At 41.8% G+C, this 21439-nt stretch overlaps 1 protein-coding gene across 1 annotated transcript in view; it reads left to right on the top strand.

Annotated features, from left to right (window-relative positions):
• Positions 1–285: 285 nt before the first annotated feature.
• The window catches only part of LPIN3 (lipin 3), a 29274-nt gene continuing 8120 nt past the window's right edge, over positions 286–21439 (top strand). Inside the window, 15 exon segments of the mRNA XM_074292635.1 lie at positions 286–333; positions 3275–3475; positions 3896–3991; positions 5286–5322; positions 5325–5562; positions 7452–7532; positions 7650–7730; positions 8009–8132; positions 8475–8871; positions 9008–9095; positions 11601–11782; positions 12089–12182; positions 19391–19460; positions 20408–20500; positions 20654–20706. Coding sequence (XP_074148736.1) covers positions 3284–3475; positions 3896–3991; positions 5286–5322; positions 5325–5562; positions 7452–7532; positions 7650–7730; positions 8009–8132; positions 8475–8871; positions 9008–9095; positions 11601–11782; positions 12089–12182; positions 19391–19460; positions 20408–20500; positions 20654–20706 — 1826 coding nt within the window. The 5' untranslated portion in view covers positions 286–333; positions 3275–3283.

The raw sequence follows: 21439 nt of genomic DNA, 5'->3' as shown, positions 1-21439 counted from the left end.
TTGGGGCGCTCACACAGGAAGTGATTTACACAAGAAGGATATGAACCCAGAGTACGGACCCAAAATGAGGGCTCGGGATATTATGGGGGTACTAAATGTAGGGTAACAGTCTAGGTGGTTTGGGTGGGATGAGAGGTTCCAGTCGGAGAGGGGACAAATCTGAAGGGGAAGGAGTCCCCGACGGGAAAGGCCCCTCTAGGAGGGGTTGGGTGGGACATTCACGTGGTCGGGGCGGACACGTGGCTCCCCGGCCACGTGCAGCGCTTGCCTCAGCGGGTAGGGGGCGCCTGCGTTCCACGACGCTGTGCAAAGGCTCCCGGTGGCTTGGGCAAGGTGAGACCCCGCTTCTCCAGTGTGGTGCCCCCTTCTAGGGCAGAGCTGAGCTAGGCTGGGGCGGTCTGGTAGGCTAACCTGAGGGCAGAGGGATGGGGGAGAGTGATCCCAGGGACGGCTCCTAGGCAGGGGGGAGGCGCCCAGGAATGGGTGGTGCGCCGGCTGTGCTTCCGTTTGATCTGTGGTAATGGGCCTGCTCTGCCCAAATCCACCCTGTCTCCAATCCTAGGCAGACAAGGGTTGTTCCCATTTTGCAGATGAGAAAACTGAGTGTTGGGCTGCTTAGGTGGAGAGGGCAGGGTCCCCTTCCTTTCGCGTTTCCCACCCCCTTCTCCCCCTTCTGTACCGCGGAGAAAGCTGTCTGGAGCCAGAGGAGCTGGCTTCCAAAGCCTGTCACTAATGCCTTGGACGAGTGATTCACCGTCCTTGTGCCTCAGTTTCCTCAACCGTAAGACTGGGGGGTGGGACTAGAGGGTCTGCAAGCTGTGGTCAGGGCGGGGGAGGGGGAGGCTTCGGAGGAAAGCTCCCTCTGTGTCGGCCCAGCGTGGCATCGGTCAGGCCGCCTTTGTTGTGGCTTTTCCCTGGGCGGGGGGCGGGGGGGGGGCTACCCTGACTGATCCTCTAAGTCCACAGTGCAGAGTCAGCCATCCTATTGTTGTTTTTTTAATAAGTGGGGAAACTGAGGCCGGACAAGCCCTCGGACACAAACATGGTCTGTGCTATTAAAAAAAAAAGGAGCCTGGAAAGCACGTGACCCTGAGTTGGGTGAAGGTTGAGGGAGAGGCCGTGGTGTTCGCTTTGTTTTTGAAGACTCTGGGGCTTGGGGCTCAGGATCCTTCTAGATCCCAGGTCCAGGAAGAACTAGTTCCAGAAGTTAACAGAATTCAGGAACAGGAAACAGGGACAGAAAGCCCTGCCTGGGAGGGGGGAGGGGCACCAGAGAGTGGGGAGCTGCTGATTCACATCTTGTAGCAGAGAAGGGAACTGAGGCACAGAGGGAGGAGTGACCTCACCACTAGAGGTGGTCACCCACCCCAGGAGGTGGGCTTCCTTGGGGTGTTAGACCTTTGATCCAAGACTGGAAGGAATCTCAGCAGCCTCACTTCCTCATTTGACTGGCCTGTGTGTGTCTGTGTGTACATGAGCACATGTGCGTGCACGCAACCCGCTGCAGAAGGGACACCCAGACCCGTGCCTGTGTGTCTGTGCAGACTCATGTGCGTGTGAAGGAAACCAGGCCCTGGGCCAGATACAGGGCACAGGCACAGGGTGGGGAAGGGGGGGGGAGAATTGAAGGAATCCACTAAGGGAATAGGTGAGGCATTAATTGGCCACTTCAGGGCTTGAGGTTGTGGGGCTCTCAGTTCTGTTGATATCCTTCTATATGTGTCCTAAGAATAGGAAGGGCTGGTGGGGAAGAGAGCTGCTCTCTCATGCCCTGTCATATCCGCCGGCCTCCCTTGCTATCTGTTCTCTGCAGCGAGATAGCTGGCGTCAGCAGCTTCCCTGGGGCTGCCCATCTGGCCCTGTGACCTTGCCTTTGTGCATGTGTGTGTATGTGTGTGTGTGTGGATGTACATGTGTGTATGTGTGTGTAATGTGTGTGTGGTGTGTGTGCATGTGTGGTGTGTGTGCGTTTGTGTGGGGTGTGTGTATGTGTGTGTGGTGTGTGTGTACGTGTGTGTGCATGTGGTGTGTGGGTGGTGTGCATGTGTGTGGTGTGTGCGTGTGTGTGGTGTGTGTGTGTGCATGTGTGTGGTGTGTGTGTATGTACGTGTGTGGTGTATGTGTGTGCATGTGGTGTGTGGGTGGTGTGCATGTGTGTGGTGTGTGTGCGTGTGTGTGGTGTGTGTGTATGTACGTGTGTGGTGTATGTGCGTGCATGTGTGTGTGTGTGTGGTGTGTGTTGCGCGTGTGTGTGGGGTGTGTGTGTGTGTGTGTGTGTGTGTGTGTGTGTGTGTCCAGGGAGCTGATAGGCACTGCCCCTTCCAGGTCGGGGGTGCAGTTGGGGTGGAGGCTGGGGGCTGTTTCTGGGAGCAGAGAGCTGGGGAACCAGCCTTGTGGGGTTTAGTGAATACCCTGTTTCTGCCTCTGAAGTCAGGCGGGCAGACTAGCCTTGCTGTCCCTTGGGGCAGCTTGCGGATGAAGAAGAGGGCGGTGAGGGACGGGGTCTGGGATGGCGGCCTCCGCACCTTACCTCTGAGGGCACAATGTGGCTGCACCTTTAGAGTAGATCGGTGATGAGCAGCCTTCCAGATACCCTTTGCCACTTGCTGCTTTGAACTTGGGGGAAGATTCCTCTGGCGCTCTCTTGGAAGATAGAAGGCAGCGGGCTCCTTGTCACTGATGGACAGGCAGAGGTGGGATGCCCACTCGGGGATGTTGTGGAAAGGATCCCTGCTCGGGGCCACTTGCCAAGCCTTTCCAGGAGGGTCCCTGAGAAGAAGGGAGATAGATGGACTTTTGAGCTATTGACGGGGTCGTGGGTGCAGGACTGCTGCTGCTTCCCTCTTGGAGCCCGGAGGTTTTGGGACAGGCATCCCTGGAGCCTAGGAGTGAGTTCCTAGGATGGAGAAGAGCCCTGAGGCCCCGATTCCTTTCCTGTTGATTTTCATGTTGTTCTGGCCTTGCCCTTATTCCAGTTTCATCTGAAGCTCTCAGAACCTTGCCCTTGCCCTCAGTTCTTCTTCTGTGATAGCCCAGAGACTATGCAGAAGCAGTGGTGTCTGGGAGACAAGAATGTGGTACTTGTTATCAGCAGTGCTTTTAAAATCCTGGAGAGGGTTTCTGTCTGGTGAGTTACGAGTAATGTTGATCTCATCTAAAGAGGATAATTCACCCTGCAATTGGTATCCTGGGAAGGCTAGGAGAAAGCCTGGGGCTGGGTTGTACCGGAAAGCCTGATCTTTGTTGATCCTCTTTGTCATTGACCTTGTGGCAGTCTCAGACCATGAACTATGTGGGCCAGCTGGCGGAGTCGGTGTATGTGACAGTAAAGGAACTGTACGAGGGCCTGAACCCTGCTACGCTGTCAGGGGGCATCGATGTGCTAGTAGTGAAACAGCCGGACGGCTCCTTCCTCTGCTCCCCCTTCCACGTGCGTTTTGGCAAACTGGGCGTCCTGCGGTCCCGAGAGAAAGTGGTGAGTTGCAAGGGCTGTTTCTCCTTCTCCTCAATCATCTTGGCTCGGACTGGGCACTGTCATGGGGCAAGGAAAAGCCTAAGCCCCTTGTTAACAAGTTAATAAGTAACACTCTACATTGCAGGGTGATTGCGTTGGGGGAAGTGTCCTCTCCTAACCTGGGGCAGAGAGCAGGTGTTGGAGTTCTGACATCCCAGAAGTTTGTGCCAGGCAGTGTGGTCTTGTAGTAATAGAGTACTGGATTCAAGGGATCTGCAATTGAACTCCAGCTCTGCTCTTCCTCTCTATGTCCTTAACCTCTCTAAGATTCGGTTTCTTTCTATTTAAAATGTGGGGGTTGAGGTCAATAATATGGACAATGTAAAGGGGAGGGCAAAGGTGAAATTGCCATTGAGACATAATCCATTCCTCTCTTCCCAGGTTGACATCGAAATTAATGGGGAGCCAGTGGATCTGCAAATGAAATTGGGAGACAATGGAGAAGCCTTCTTTGTTCAGCAACTAGAAACTACTGATGTGAGTGTACTACCCTAATCCACTCCTCCTTCCTTCGTGCAATTGCCAGAAACTTCCTAAATAACCTCTGCCTTTCCCTTCCCCTTTCTTTTCAGCTCCCAAAAATGCCAGGGTGGGCCTGGGTGCATTGTCAGGCCATTCTATGGGTCTGTACTGTTGTGAGATCTTCATAGGATGTCTGGGGTTTGTGATCTGATAATCACACAATAGTACTTGAACCTCTAAATGTGAGGTATGGATTCAAACTATACCTGACACTAGCTCTGTGACTCTGGACATGTCATATAATATCATTTCACCTCAGTTTCCCTAATGGTTCTAGTATAGTTAGATCAAACAAGATAATAGATGCAAAGTTTCTGCAAGCCTTCAAATTTTCTGTAAATGTCCATAATTATACAGTCTCTTATTGAACACTTATTCTGTTTGGCCCCTGAAAAATAATGATCATTATTATAGTTTACATTTTTTAAGATTTTAAGGTAGACAACGTTTTCCTTGTAACAATCCTCTGAGATAGTACAAATAATTTTTTCCCCACTTTGCATATGAGGAAATTGCATCTCAGAGAAAGGGAGTAATTTCAATCAATCCATCAGTCTATAAATGTTGACCAATCATTCACTGTTTCCTGAACTCTAAGTACAAAAAAAAAGACAAAAACATAGCATCTGCCCCAAAGAGCTTACTTTCTAATTGGGGAACTTGCAACATATAAATAACTAGGCACCTATAAGTTATAGAGAAGGTGGATGGAAAACAAGAGAAAGACACTAGCATCTGAGAGGGGTGTGTGTGTGTGTGTGTGTGTGTGTGTGTGTGTGTGTGTGTGTGTAGAGAATGACAAGTGTCTCATGAAGAAACTAAGATCTGAAGGAAGCCAAAAAGTAGAGATGAGGAAAGAACCTCATTCCAGGCATGGATGGAGGCATAACTAGTATATAGGTTTGGAAAGTGGGAGATAGGGTGGGCCAGTGCTGGCTGGATTAATAAAGGGGAACATAGTGTGGGAAGACTGGGAAAAGGATGAAGGAACCAGGTTGTAAAGGGCTTTGGTCCCATTACTGTAGGGTTTAAGAGCCAGGACTAGAATTCAAATCTCCTAATACAGTAATACCTTTTCTGCTACATCACATACAATGCTGACCATTTTCCTGACTAGGCATATGGTTGAATAATGTCTTAAATCACAATAATAGGACTTCTGTGCACATTTGCATGGAGAAAGTGGGCAGTCTGGGAAGGCTCTCTGAATTCTTACTCTATTTGCTTTGGGCCTGTCCCCTATCGCCAGGAGGAGATTCCCACCAACTTGTATACCTCCCCTATCCCTCGGAGTGCTCGAATGAGGTGCTGAATGATCCTCTGCTGGACCTCATTGAGAATGTCCACAAACACAGCTCGGAGACAACCATGTCCCAGCGGAAGAAGAGACGCCGCAGGAAGAAGGTCAAGAAGAAGGACAAGTTAATACTAACAACAACACCAGCTACTAGTTCAGAGGAGCTAGAAGAAGTACAGGCTGAGATAGTGGTAGAAGACAGACCAATGACAGAATTGAGCTCCACCCGGTGAGTGAGAAGGTCGTCCTGAGGAGGGCGCTGTAAAGTCCCCAGACTTGATGGGGTTGAGGTCTTTCTAGTCAAGGTCCACTGAAAGGACCAAGGATAACTGTTGGTTGGAGTCTTTCTTGGCCAACAATGCAGGTCAATAAATATTATCAACAGGTATTGTATAGGTAGGTGGCACAGTGGATGGAATGCTAGACCTGGAGTCAGAAAGACTCCTGAATTCAAATCTGACCTCAAATATTTACTAGCTGGGTGACCTGGGCAAGTCACTTAATTTTTTTTTGCCTTCGTTTCTCATCTATAGAAAGAGCTAGAGAAGGAGAAGCAAACCACGCTAGTATCTGCCAAGAAAACCCCAAATGAGATCATCAGGAGTCCAGCATGACTGGACGGAAACAACAGTCCCCCCAGCCTAATGCTTGGCTCTGTAGGGGAAATACAGAAGTATACTATGGGTCCCCTGCCCTTGTTTGTATGTATATGATGGAGAAAGGAGGTGGAATTAATCTAGTTGGAAAAATAAAATGCAGACATAGAACAAATTAGAGTCATTTAAGGGAAGACAGATATAAGAAAGAATACAGAAACACTGAAGAAAAATCAAGAGGAGTTGAGATTAATTGAGGAAAACCTTGTGGAGGAGGTTTGTTTTTTTCAAAATCCTATAGGGAGTTCCTGGTTGTTAGTCCCTAAGTGACCTTTTTTTTGAGTCTGAAAACAAAAACAGAAGCTCCCTTTGGAGGTCACCTTCCTTCTCTTCTCCTGATACATTACACTTTGACTTGGCTCCAATCTGTGGATTCACAGGATCCCATTTTTAACTTTTAAATTTAGGGGATACCTTAGAAATCAGTTTTAGAAATGAAAAAATTGAAATGTAGATAGAATAAGTAAAATCTCCAAAGTCACCTAGCCAATCAGTAGAACAATTTTAAAAACCATGTCTTCAGACATGAGCTAATTCCCCAAAGGTCCAGGGAGGGTGTGGCTTATGCCAAGGCCCTAGAAACCTCTGAACCTACTATGAACCAGGTAGTATGCCAGGCACTGGGAATACAAAACAAAGAATAAATACTCCTTATTTTCAATGAGTATACATTCCAATGGGGAGTGGTAATTAGATAGATAGATAGATAGATAGATAGATAGATAGATAGAAAGAAAGAATACAACATAAATACAAATAATATAAATGCAAATGTGTATAAAGTAGTTAAATATAAACAAACCAGAATTGGAGTTAAGAAGACCTGAGTGTGAATTATGTCCCAGATACTTAGTAGCTATGTGACTCCAGGCAAGTCACTTTTTCTGCCTAACTTGGTTTTCTCATCTTTAAAATAGACATAATGGTAGTACTTCCTTTGTAGAATTGTGAGGATCAAATGAAATAATGTATGTAAAATGTTTTGCTAACCCTAAAACACTATTTACACATGAGATATACAGATGAGGTATTGTTACAGTAGTTATTTTGCAAGGTAGTTTGGGGGAAAGAAGATGGGGAAAAGACCTCTCATTTGGTTTTCTCTCTTGGTTGTTGAAAAAGAAAAGATTTTCCTTTCAGGAATGTCAAAGAGCCTAAAGTTATTTCTGCTTTGGAAACTACTCTCTTGAATCACCAGGTATTTAGAGTAGACCCATCAGCCCTGGGCCCTGCTTCCTTTGGGGCCTGTGGAGGTGTAGGACCAATGTGGCAGTGGGTATTGCTGTCCCCTTCTGACTTTTGTGGGTGGGCTTTGGACCCACAAGAACCATGGGTCATAGCTCTTTCTCCTTTGTGTTTTTGTCTTACAACTTGAAGATCTGGGCACTGGCGGGTGGTGGGAGTTGGGCCTTGTCTCCCTTCTTTTCTACTCTTTGGTGACTCTGATTCCTTGTCTTACTAGTGACCAAACTGAGGAGGATGTCTCTACACAGCATAAAGATTCATATCTCTATTTAAATATGGAATCCTTACACAAGGAGAGGTAAAAGATTCTATTGATGTGCACATTAGTGGTCACTCTGGGAAGTAATTTTCAGGCAGTTGTAGGAAGGGAAAAGGTGAAAGTGAAAGTAGTGATTTTGTTTCCTTATCTTACTAGCTTCTACACTGCAGAGGATGAATTAGTAGGCCCCAAAGATTCATTTATCTATTCAGATGTGGAATTCTCACGTAATGAGAGGTAAGAGTATATGCTGATGGGCAGGATTGTGGTCACAGTGGGGACTCTTTCAAGTAGCTGTAGAAGAGAAGAGGGAGGAGGAGATGGAGGTTCATGAAGACCACTTCCAAAGGAAAGTTCAGTGCTGGGTTATGGCAACTACCAGTCTAGATTGCACTGGAGTGGGCGTAGAGCTGGGCTCTAAGCAAGCAGGAGGAGGAGAAGGAATAGAGTTAGGCTAGGAGATAAGAATAAGTACATGTTTTTGTTTTTGTTTTGTTTTTTGGCAACCACTCTAGCAGTTTATCCTCAGAATATCTAACAAGCATCAGGAGTGACTCTGAGCTGGAGATAAAATTTGGAAACCAGAACACCACAAGGACTGAGCCCCAGATGCAGTGGCACTGGGGGAGGCTTCCTCAGGTCAGCAAGGAGGAGTCTGCCTTTCTCATTTCTTTTTGGGAAAAGGGAATGTGGAGAGCTTTTGGTCCAGACAACTCCCTCTCCCCAAGGCTATGGATAGTGATGGAGGGTGTGTAGGGCTTAATAGGGTACCATCAGAGTGATCACTAGTCCAAGTTCCTGTCCCTCAGAGGTGTTCCAAGGCATGAGCATGGACAAAAGAATCCCTGAATTAATGGGGCTTATTTTGTGTGCCCAGTCCCTCCCTTCCCATCCCACCCCACCCTCTGCCTGCCCCAAACATGCACACTCTCCCTGGGCCAGATCCTGCTGATCTCATTTCTCCTGCTTGTTTGCCCCAAGGTGGTGAAAGGCGAGCATGTGAAGCTGCTGAGGTCTTCACAAAGTAACACATCAATCAATCCTCTTCTTTGTGAAGAATCAATATGTCAGATAGCTACTTCTGACCCTCTAGCAAACTCTGAGACAATCCTCCAGGATGGTCAGAACATTTCTGGTGCTCCTTCCCTGCTTAAGCTTCCATCATACTCTGGGAGTACCAGGTCTTTAGGTCTAATAAAGTTCTGCCCATCATCAAGAATACTCACAACTTCCAAGGATTCACTTGCACAGAACAGTGAGGAGGGAAGAACTGAGAATATCCAGGAAATGAACTCTTCTTTTGATTCTACAGTGCTGCCCCAAGGGCTCACGGGTCAGGAGGGCTCTGATTCTTCAAAACAGAAAAAAGAGAGAAAGGGTAAGAATGATGAGGAAATGGGAGGGAATGAGGAGAGAGGAGGCAGTGATGGCTTCCATGAGCTGCCATCAGCCTATATGATATTTTCGTGGTCACTGACACTGCCTGGTCTGAAGTTTCCTTCTTTTGTACTCAGACACACAGAGAAGAAGTCAGCACTCGAAATCCAGTGATACCTACCTTGAAGGGTTGTCTTCCCTGAATTCAGCTACTTTTCCCCAAAGGTAGTAAGATTCTTGGCTATTCTCTCTTTTTTAAACTCATTTCAAACTTTTTTTCAATTAAGAAAAAACTCTGTTTTCTCTTTCTCTCACTTCTCTCCCCTTTCACCAGTGGAAAAAAGAAAAAGAAAACTCTTGTAATAATAGTGCATAGTCAAGCAAAACTAATTCCCACATTAGCCAGGTCCAAAAAAAAATGTCACCTTTTGTTCATCAATCTTTCCATTCAAGAGATGTGTAATATGTTTCATCATCAATCTTCTGGAATCATGGCACAAATAATATTTCAATCTTTCAAAATGTTTTTTACAATGTTGTTTTTATATAAATTATTCAGCTCATTTTACTCTTCAATCAATTCATACATTCTTTCCAGGTTTTTCATAATTTCTTACATTCAATAGTATTCCATTATATGTAGATCATAACTTGTTGAACTTTTTACTAATTAATAGTTACCCTCTTAGTTTCTAATTCTTTGCCACTACAAAAAGAGCTACAGCAATATTTTTGTACATTTGGGTCCTTTTTCTTTTTCTTTGATCTCTTTGTGATTGTAGACCTAGTAGTGGTATCATTGGGTCCTAGACTATGTATATGTTAGTAATTTTTAGGAAATAGTTCCATTTTTCTTTCTGAAATAACTTGCTTAACAGTTCCACCTGTGGTGCATTAATGTTCTCCCATTTGTCAATTCCTTCAGAGTTATATTCATTTATGTTTAATTATAAGTTATTTGGAACATTTATCATATGGCTTTTGGTACCTTGGATTTCTTCCTCTGAAATTTGTCTGTTTATAAACTTTGAGCAATTGAGGATAACTCTTATTTTTAGAAATCTGATCTATTTCTTACCTTGGAAATGAGTTATCAGAAAAATTTGCTATAAAATTTTTTCCCCAATTATTCACTTTCTTTCTAATGTGAACCATTGTTTTTGTTTGTGCAAATTCTTGTTAATTTAATGTAGTGAAAATTATCCATTTTTTCTTCTGCATTACTCTCTTTTTAAAAATTTGCTCATCAACTCTTCCTCATCCATAGATCCTCTAATTTGTTTAGGATATCTTAAGTCATTGTATCCCTTTATCTTACTACACAGTATGAAACTACATAGTCTCTATAAGACTGCTTTCCATTTCTTTGAGCAGTTTTGATTTAATATAAAGTTTTTATTTCAATAGTTGGCCAGGGTCTGAATGTTTCAAATACTAGGCTTTTATTACCATTTACTTATCCCACTAATGAAACTCTATTTCTTAACCACAGTTTGAGTTTTGGTACTGCTGATATTCTTTCCTTCTCTTTTTTTTTTCATAATTTCCCTTGAGATTTTGTTCCTCCAGATTAATTTTGTTATTTTTCTAATTCTTATAGAATAATCTTTTAGTAGTCTAGTTGGTATGGCACCAAACAAGTAAATTAATTTAGGTTTTATCATTTTTCTTTCTTCGTACAACCCAGGATTTCAGGGTTTCTCATTCCTGAGGTTAGCTGACTGCCAGACTTCCTCCTGAGATGAAAGATAGGAAATTCATAGGAAAGTTGCCTTTAAACTATCCAAAAAGATACTAAACTGTACATAGTCTATGATCTATTGATCCTCTGATGTGAGTACTAAATCTCTACTCTAAAGAGATCACAGAAAGAGAAAAGGACTTAGATATACAAAATTTCTTAAAGCAACTCTTTTTGTAGGGGAATTGGAAAAAATTGGAAATTGAACTCATGCCTATCAATTGGGGAATTATTGAACAAGTTAAGGGATATGAATGTGATGGAATACCATTGTGCTGTAAAAAATAACAAAGGGATGGTTTCTGAGAAATTTACAAAGAGTGGTATGAATCGATGAAGGATGAAAGAAACAGAACCAGGAGAACAATTTGTACAATAACTACAATATTATAGAGACCAACAGCTTTGAAAGACTTAGAAAATCTGATCTATGAAATTCCCAATTGTAATTCAGAGGATTCCTGATGAAACCTGCTACTTACCTCTGGATTGAGTGATGGACTCAAGAGTGAATTCTGAGACTTTGGGGGCTAAGGTGGGGAGAGACATCCCATATATAATTTGCCCAATTATATATGTTCGTAATGGGGAAGGAAGAAATGAAATAAATTAAGTGCCTACTAAATACCAGACTTGGTGCTAAGCACTTTGTGCTATTATAATCCTCATTTTAGAAATGAGGAAACTGAAGCACATTAAGTGACTTGACAAGAATCTGAAGCCAAGTTTGTCTCTTAATAGTGGAAGAAAAGGTGAAAGGGAGATAAAGTGAATATTTATTTATTAAAAAATAAAGTTTAGGTTTTTTTTAAAAGAAGAAGAAAGTTATTTCTAGTAAAGGTATAGCTATTCTCTTTGATATATCATGTGGTAAGTATGGGTCTCTGGGAGAATCAGCTTAATGTTATCCATCAGTGCAAATGCCCTAGAAGCAAGCCTTTTCCCTTGCCTCCTTGGTAAGTTATTGCCATTTATTCCTCTGTCTTCAGTGAAATTAATCTTCAAGCCCAGCAATGGAGTGATTCCTGCTTCTCAGAGTCAAAACTCTTACAGCCTACCGTTATGGGAGATGATACCACAGCTCTTTTGTCTGATGCTTCCCTGGAGCAGGATAATAATGTTGAGCTTTCTCTCTGTGGTGGATTGGCTGAAAACCAGAACATCTCAACAGGTGGGGCTGATGGTGCTCCTTTACAGGAGCAGAAGAGGAAGCCCCTAGGGACCCCATGCACAGGTGGAGGGGCAGGCGAGGAGAGTTACAAGAGATGGCAGAAAGATCAGTGGTGGGCATTCTGTAGTTAGGGGCTGGTGTTCCAGTGCTGTTCTCCATCCCCCAGCCAGCTGCACCCTGGGGACCCTTGGGGAGAAATGACCTGGTATCTCCTTATCCTCTTCAGCCCCCATCCCCACCCCTGCCCCCCAGCTCCTCACTTCTGTTTTTGATCTCTCACTCTCACTTGCCTCCTCTTTCCTCTAGAGAAATTTGCCAAATACGCTGTCTCCTACAAGAATCTTGCTGACAACCCAGGAATCTTAGATGACCCCAACCTTGTGGTGAAAATTGGAAAGAAGTAAGTGTCCTGTGTATCCTGTGGAGTGGGGTTGAGGGGGGAGGTGTTTTTCATAATGGGGGACAGAAATGTCTTAAACCCTTCTAGGAGCCCAGATCAGTAAGACAGCTGTATAACTCTGAGTCTGAGTGACGTGCTTCATTGTCTCATCTCTGCTTGTCAGAGAGTCTGGCTCAGGACTGGGGAATCTTTTTTTCTGCCCATGTCATTTGGATCTTTATAACCTCATCCATGGCCAGACAATTTTTAACTTATAGACCTCAAGCAGTGGGAGGTTGTTGTACCTAAGTTTCAGCTCATCATAGTCTGTGGTTGCTTTCGAGCAAATGATTTTGCAGGCCTTAAATGGCCCACCCTGTACATTTCCCACCCTTGACCTAGGGGATGGCACTTTCAAGCATCTCCCAATACTAAGCATCCTCTGTCTCCCTTTTTCATAGCAATTCAGATTGCCTCTAGTGACAAACTATTTAAAGGCAGATTGGTGGCTGGATAGATAAGAGTACTCAGCTTGTAGTCAGAGCGATCTGAGTTCAAATATGACCTCAGCCACTGCCTAGCTGTGTGCCCCATAAACTGGCCAGTTTATCTCCCTTTCTTCAGTTGTAAAAGATGGATTATAATAAGCACCTTGCAGGATCACTGTGAGGATCAAATGAGGTAATATTCATAAAGCACTTAGCATTTGTGCCATAGTAAGTGCTCTATAAACAATTATTAATTCCCTGGTTTCTCAGGAGGTGGGATACCTATCCTGTACAAAAGATTTGTTTTGGATGCAGCAGGAGTTGGAGGTGACTCTTCAGGAAAGCTAGGATCAATCAAACTAGTAAAGTTGGTGGGGTTAGGAGTGAGATACAGGAGTAGGGGCAAATAACAGAAGTAGCTCTGGTTATGGAATGGGAGGTCTTGGGTTCATATCCCAGTTCTACTAGTTATCTGCTTGGAAGGTCTTGTAGGCAGGTTGGTGCTATCAATAATCCCATTGCCTCATAGGTAAAATAAATGTTTGTGTGGGGGGGAAGAGGGAGTAGAGAGTGAAAAAACACATTTTCTCCCCACACTCAAACATTTATGTGTTTTGCTTTTAGTATCTGTGGATGGAGTGTGGAGTGTGGGGTGGGGGTGGGGGGAACTTTTGGTCCAGACCTGCAATTTTATATGTATAGAGGAAAAAAATCCTCAGTGATGAAGATCAGCAACCTTCTCTTATTTACAGTCTTTCTTGCTTAAAGGTATTGAGGGGTAAAGTTAGTTTGCCTAAGGTTATACAACTATTATGTGTCAGAAGCAGAATTTCCCTGAATCTCCTTTCTCTGATTAAGAAAATATGCGATCACAAAAAAAAACCTCTTGTAAATTTAACAATTAATTCATCTGGATACACAAGTCCTGACCCAGGAAATAAGAGCTTATGCTTTTTAAAAAAATTATTGAACTAAATACAAAATAAGAAAAAAATTGCAGGAGCTTATTCTGAAAGACGGGCCTATTGCAGAATCTCCCAGGTCTATTATAAAAGTTTTTTTTTCCCTTAATATCTTTCAGCAACCTTCTCTTATTTACAGTCTTTCTTGCCTAAAGGTATTGAGGGGTAAAGTTAGTTTGCCTAAGGTTATACAACTATTATGTGTCAGAAGCAGAATTTCCCTGAATCTCCTTTCTCTGATTAAGAAAATATGCAATCACACACACAAAAAAAAAACCTCTTGTAAATTTAGCAATTAATTCATCTGGATACACAAGTCCTGACCCAGGAAATAAGAGCTTATGCTTTTAAAAAAATTTATTGAACTAAATACAAAATAAGAAAAAAATTGCAGGAGCTTATTCTGAAAGACGGGCTTATTGCAGAATCTCCCAGGTCTATTATAAAAGATTTTTTTTCCCTTAATATCTTTCTTTATTACATCATTTTCATTTCTCAATACATTCCTCCACTCTTCCCAACCTAATGAGATAGCCTTTGTAGATGAGATAAGAATAGTTCAACAAAATCAGCCAGTATAGCAATTGTATCTGACGGTCTATGTAATATTCCATACTTGTAGCTCTTCTTCCACCCCCACCCCAGCTTCCATCTTTTCAAAAAAGGGAGGCCTAATTTTTACACTGACCTAAAACTTTGATTCTGGGTATCTTTGGCTTGTTCAGCTACCATGGCTGGCTGGCCTGTCCTTTCCATCACTGTTCAGCTAAGTTATATCCACATCTGCTGTTCACACTCTGTCTTTTATATGTGAAATTCTTACTAGGTTCCAAACAATCCCTAAGACCCCATAAACTGAAACACATAAGGAAATCTTGAGCATGAGGGATGCCAATTCACCCTAAATAGCTCCCCCCGGGACCTGGCTGCCTGAATTCTTGGAGCTGCCTACCCTAGAGTCTCTGAGCCCTATAGGCTGCCTATTGGATTTCAGAGGCAAGAAACCAGGATTCCAGATCCAGATCTTTCTACAAACTGTTGTAACCCTAGGAAACAACCACTCAACCTCTCTGTGCCTCAATTTTCTTGTCTGTAAAATGACACATGTAAATTTTTTTAAAAAGATAAAAACCTTTAAAATGTGAGATGTGCTATGTTAACCATGTCAATATAGCTGAATTAAAGGCAGAAGTGGGGATGTCCAGTCCATGGGCTGTATAAGGCCTGAAAAATCATTTGGTCTACCCCTGCCAAGGCAACCACAAGCGATGATGAGCTGACAGCTATTTACAACAATCTCTCACTGCTTGAGTTTTTAAGCTTATAATTTTGTATAGCCTGTGAATGATGTTACAAATATCCAAATGGCCCTTGGGAGAAAAAAAAAAGGTTCCCCACCTAAAAGTATGGGAGAGAGTTTATATGGGTATTCCTTCTGAATAGAGATAAAAGTTGTGGAGGATAGGTTGTTGGCAAGTGTGGCACTGAACTTCTTGAGCTACTTCCATATTGGACCTGATTCTGCTGTTGATGCCCTAGCATCTCAAGCCCTTGACACTGGGTCTTGTTCCCTGCCATCATATTGGAGTGAGAGGAAACAGTAAGCAACTAGATATTATGTGAAGTCTAATAATCGGTCAGTCATAAAACATATTAAACAACTACGTATACCAGGCACTGTACTAAGGGCTATAGATACAAAGAAAAGCAAAACAAAAACAACACACACACACACACACACACACACACACACACACACACAGTTCCTGTTCTCTAGGACTCACAGTCTAATAGGAGAAATAGCATGTAAATACTTATGTATAAACAAGCAGAATAAGTTGGATAAACAGGATAAATTGGAATTAATCTACAGAGATAAGACATTAGAATTAAGGGGAAAGCTTTAGAGGCAAAGAGGAGGGTATAGAACATTCATATAGAACATTCTAGACATGGGGGAACAGCCAAAAAAAAACAAAACACAAAAAAACTGCCCAGTTAGAAGATGGAGAGACCAGAGTCTCTCATTGGAAGAGTGAGAGAAGAAGAATGGGAGAGGAATAAGACTATTAGAAAGGCAAGGGAAGCAGATTATGAAGGGGTTTGAACAGCAAAATCAAAAACCAGGGCTGTACTTGAAATCAGAAAGATCTGCCTTGGGTGATAGCTAGTTGTATGGAAGTTGGACAAGTCACTCAGTTTCTACATATGCAAAACTTGTAGCACTTACTGACAAGATTGTGGTAAGACTCACATGAGAGCATGAGTGTAGTTATTTGCAAATCTTAAAGCACTATAAATATCAGGTGTTTTCATTACCATAATTAGCTATCATTATTGTTATATCATTTTTTTTGCCTTTTTTTTTTTTAATAAGAGTTCAGATAGAACCCATCTTGAGGCAAGTTTCTTTCCTGCTATGATTCTTTTATGTTTATTTTTCGGCAAATTATTTCACAGGTAGATGGAATGATTGAATAAGAGTATTGTAATCTATTATTATTATGACCATTATTACTTTTTTACCCAAGTGAACAGAATAGCTGCTTTCTGTAGCTGAATAACTATTGGGATGTAAGCTAGCTGACAACATCTTTAGGACATTTCCAATGATACATAAGATGACAGGGATAGAATACACCTCACAACCTGAACCCACCATATCTTGATTGTTTCCTCCATGTCTCTGCACTTTGAAATCTTTTCATACCATAAAACTTGGAGGTTATGAGTATTTAAAATGGCAAAATCTGTTTAAAAGGCTAAGTTTTTATGAATCAGTGCTATATCCCATACAATTGTGAGCAACCATTCCGTATGTGATAAGGATTTGATGCCAATATAGTTTATAAACTGAATTTTCTTGTTAATTTTGAAATCTATGTAAATGTCTAATGTATAATTTGGGCCATTAGGTCATATTTCTAGGTATTTGGTAGGTGCTAAATTTTATAGGCTGCAATTATATGTTGCACTTTCTCCACTAAGTCTAGAAGATTTACAAATCTCCCATCAGTATTTTTAGGAAATTATCTGGTCTCTAACATCCATAATGAATACCTCCATTTGCCCAAGCAAAATTCAGCTTATTCATTCAAGATTTCTTTGTCCGTATGTTGTTGACTGAGTTCTTGTGATATCATCTGAGGATAGTCTTTTGGATTCCATTCTTAAATCTTAGTCATTTCATAAACTCCATCCAGTGGTTTAAGGCCATGTATCTTTCATCAATCTTTATGATTGTTTGGTGAAGGATGCCTGCTTATTTTAAAAGTCTTTCTTTCTTGTACTCTCAGAGAGTTTGTCAAGTTTCTTCCTCCTTTTGAGCATTTATCAATCTTTCTGTAACTACCTTAGGGTTATGGGCATTATGTTTTATTAATATTTCAGGAGGATAGTTGTTAGGGCATGTCCCAAAATGATTACAATCCATCTTACAACTTTTAGAACTAACATTAAGATTAACATTGAACAGATGTTTATTGCTTTACATGAGTTCTTCCCATTCAGCTTTGATTCTCTTTCTCTGTTTAAGACTTTTTGTTTTTATTGTATTGTTTCTTGTCATAGATTCAGTGATTTATGTTAGACCTATTCTACTTTTCAGGGAGAACTTTTTTGGGTACTGTACCAAACTATTCTTTCAGTTCTTTCCCCTAGAGCTCTTAATTTAAAATGTCATTAATTTTTTTTGCTTTATTTCTTCCAGGAATTTTAGACTTCATGGAAAAGTGATGTTTTTGTTAGAGAATTTGTTTGTAGATGTTGTGGTGTTATTCTGTTCTCTTATTCTGGGTCTTTTATGTATCCTTAAAAACTTAATTTTATAATGTCTTCTTCTATTTACTCATTTTTTCCAGTCTTATTTGCTTAATTGAGATTTTTATGTTAAGACCAGGCTTTATGTGCATCTGGAAGGAATGATGGGGACTTGTTTAGTGCAGTCTTGCAACCATGAAGGTGATCAGAATTTTTCACATCCTTTTTCACATCCTCCTTCTTTAGGTGTTATTTATTACCTATGATTTCTTTATTTTTTTTAGACTCTGAAAAACTTCATATGTAACAATAATAACAACCTCTCCATCAAAGTTCAGTTAAATGTTCATGTTGACACACACGTGTCTGAGTCCAGTTTTGTGTGTGTGTGTGTATGTGTGTATGTGTGTTTTGTGATGTACTTGATTTTTCAAGCCTTGGAATAATTTTTGATTGATATTGAACTATTAATTTTGTTCTTTGTGCTGCTTCAACTTCTTGTGTATCTTAACTTTTTGCCTTTTGTCCCAGTTACTGAATTAAGGGAATCTAGAATTTTTGATATGCTTTTCCTTTTCTCACTCATTTCTATATTTTTCCTTTTTGTTGCCTTTAACTGGGCATTGTGAAGTTCAAGTGTTCTACTGTCCATGCCAGTGAGCTATTTCAATGCCTTTCCATAGTTCAATAGTTTTCTCAAGTTACTTCTACTATGGTGGCCAGTGGCTGAAAGTGGGGGATGGATGGAGGTGGAGGAATTCTCTGATAGCTCCCTCTTTCCTACTATGGCAACAGTTGCTGCATATACTACTGTTTCAGGTTCTGAAATGGTTTTTATACTTTTCTGTCAAATGCTGTGGGGGAAATATGTTTGTTCATAATGGTTAAAACAGAAACTGGCTTTTTTATTACCCTGTTTTGGTATAATTGGCCTATCAGTTGGATTCATGCCATCAAGCTTAGAAAGAACCTTTCAGTCTTAAGTATGGCCATCTCCTTTTCAAGGTCATTGGAGATTTCAGTACTGTTTTTGTCATCTATCTCATTGTGAAATAGGATTTCTGGAGTTTACATTAAAAAGTAAAGATTTTTTATGGCCTCCAGGTCAAAACTTTTCCTTCTTCAGATTTTAGTAGCCCCTTGACTTCATTTCTTAATTCATCTTCTGTGAGTTAATGCATGGTTATTTTTTTATTGTCCTGTGCTTTTCAGCACATTCATTGTTATGTGATTTAGAGTTGAGAGTACAATTGACAAAAAGTATGAAATCCTTGCCCATAATTGGTGAAATCTATTTCCAGTTTTATTAAAAGATGGTTCTGGAGCATAATGAAAGTGCTTATAATTTCAGTTTATTTTATGGATTTTCATACAATTACCTATTTTGGTGTTCACCATCAATTGTACTGAAGCATTTCCATTAGGTAGAGAATTGATATTTCATATTTGTTCTGATATGTCTTGCCTTCTTGTGATACCAAAACATGAAGAGTCATTTGCATTCTTCTCTATGATGATTTTGAGAAGTCCAACCTCTGTTGCCCCATCTTTTTCTTTGACCGTTTGGGTGGAGTTCCATTACACTGCTTCGCATTCTCCTCCTGTTTGATGGTATCATCTGAGTCCAGTTTACTATTATTTCAGGGTTCCTGCTGAGTCTTCACAGCTAATGACCCCAAAAACAAAGTTTCTGCAGGACATCACTCAACACACAAACGCACACACACACACACACACACACACACACACACACTCAGACATATACATACTCACACACACATATACAACGTGGACATTTGATTGCATTTTGATGGAGAAGTAATTATTATTATTATAATATGTGAAGTCTTTCAGAGTCTAAACAAAATTACTGGAAATAGGTCCTTTTCTAGATGGAAATCTCCAGACTTGAGAGACTCCCTTGGGGTGTTCAGCCTCAAGCCCATAAATAATCAGGCTTTGTCTTTTTAGCTACTTTTCCTAGGAAGTTTACTTTTTTCTCCCTGTTTCCTCTTTCTAGGTATTACAACTGGGCTGTAGCTGCCCCGATGATCCTGTCCTTACAGGCCTTTCAGAAGAGTTTGCCCAAGGTAAAGGAATAGAACTCCCTCTCTATATTTCTTTCTTGCTGTGATCATCATAGAGAGATTTTGGGTGGTGCTACAGAGAATTTGGGGAGAACAAGGAGAAGAGAGATTGGTGGGAAACTCTATTGTAAAACTCTAGATTTCCTATGTGATTAGCTAAAATGGGATAAAGCTTCAAATTAGGGCTGAATCCTAGAACAGAAAATTTCAAGTCCTTCAACTCTTCTGGTCTCTTCCTGACTCGGTGAGTTTGTCCCATCTACCTATCCTTTCTCCCTCTGTATTTCCTACGAAACTGTTCACAGAGACACTGGTCCAGATGACCTTATCTTGAGAGGATTGAGGACAATGATCTTGGGAATTTTGGGGGCAAAGTTTGCACAGGGGATGGGTCAAGAGGAAGGACAACAATTCTTGTTTCCCTTTCTATCAAACACTTGGTGACTTTGCATAGGAAGTTTCTTTTCCAGAAAGCTCTGCCATCTCCCTTAAAATACCATTTTTCTTATTATTGTGAGATGTTCTGGTCTATGGTGTAGAAGGAAGGGCCTCTGGATTCCCTTATTCCATCCATTTATTCAGAAAGCATTTACCAATAATTTCTATTCTGTTTTTATTTCCTTGACCGCCATGAGGCCTAAATTAATGCTCTCCTTAATCAGTACCTGAGTTAGAGGAACAGTGCCAGTACTCAAGTTTTAAATCATTAGTAATATAAGCAGCAGCCTCTGAAGTAAGTTCCCCTCCCCTCCCCCACAAAGTAATTTTTCCTGAGAGCTCAGAGAGATGCTTCAGATAATTCAGCCAGAAAGGGTTTTCATTGTGGATCTCCAGTGGAGACTGGATGGATGTCATTTATTTGAGGGGATTATTCCCTGGAGAGATCTGTTCTTGAGGTCCTTTTGGTAAACTTGCCCACTGTGTCCTTCCTGATCTCGTGTGGCATTCAGAGCACTGTTGACAAGTTGGTGAAGGAGAAAATGCCCAAGAAGACTGGCCGCTGGTGGTTCTCCTGGGGGATAAAGGACTCTGCATCTGAGAAGGTGAGTGATTACCCTTGGAAAGCTCTTGGAATTAAAGTTCTGATCTTCCTTTGTTCTTTTAGAAGGTCCAAGACTTAGGGGAAGTAGAATTGGTCTCAGGGACAAGACCTTTCCTTTTAACAAAGGGACTCATAGAAAACTCTTCCCCTGCAGAATGAAGTCCAGGAAGTGGCATCTACTTCAAAGAAGACTTCCATTCAGCAAGGGTGAGTTATCTTGGTCAGGCTCCCAGGATGGATATTAGAGTTTTAAAAAGTTGTCTGTGGGTACCCAACAGGTTAAGTTAGGTTATTCACCATCAGATAGCTAATCGTTGTCAGAGGCAAGAGTCAAATCCAGGATTCCAAACTCAGTATTCCATCCATTTTGTTTTACCTTTTTTTCTCTCCAAGGTATTCATTCACATACTGTCTCATGAAATCTCCACAGGATTTTCACTAGGGTGAAATCCTTACCTGGTGTCACCTACAGGACACCAGGGCCAGGAAAGACTATTTCTGGTGAGGAAGTGATTGGCCCAAAATCACAGAGTAAAGAAGTGGCAAATTTAGGGCCAGAATCTTTAACTCTTAGCTCAAAGCTTTTTTCTGTCAGACTGGGTCAGCTCTATAGTATCGGGACTTCAAAGCCTGAGCCTTTAGGAAAAGTCTGGCAAGAAATGCTTATGGGACAGGGCCTGCCCCTCAGGCCCAGTGAACACATTTTTTCCAAAGTCTTTAGTTATGGCTAGATAAGTCCTCAACCCATAGTCTTTCTGTTTACTTTGAGGGGATTTAGAACACACACTATTAGATCAAGAAGTATGATTATTTATTTTCTATTGACACCAAAGACAGTGAAGCAGGTACAACAGTTTATATAGTAGGAAGAACTTCCCAAGTTACAGTTGGACGTAATATACATTAAGAAGAGAGGGCACTCGAGGGATTTTTTTGGGAC

The sequence above is a fragment of the Sminthopsis crassicaudata genome, chromosome 2 (genome assembly GCF_048593235.1).
Source record: "Sminthopsis crassicaudata isolate SCR6 chromosome 2, ASM4859323v1, whole genome shotgun sequence".
Classification (NCBI taxonomy): domain Eukaryota; kingdom Metazoa; phylum Chordata; class Mammalia; order Dasyuromorphia; family Dasyuridae; genus Sminthopsis; species Sminthopsis crassicaudata.
This window is presented reverse-complemented; position numbering and strand designations above follow the sequence as displayed.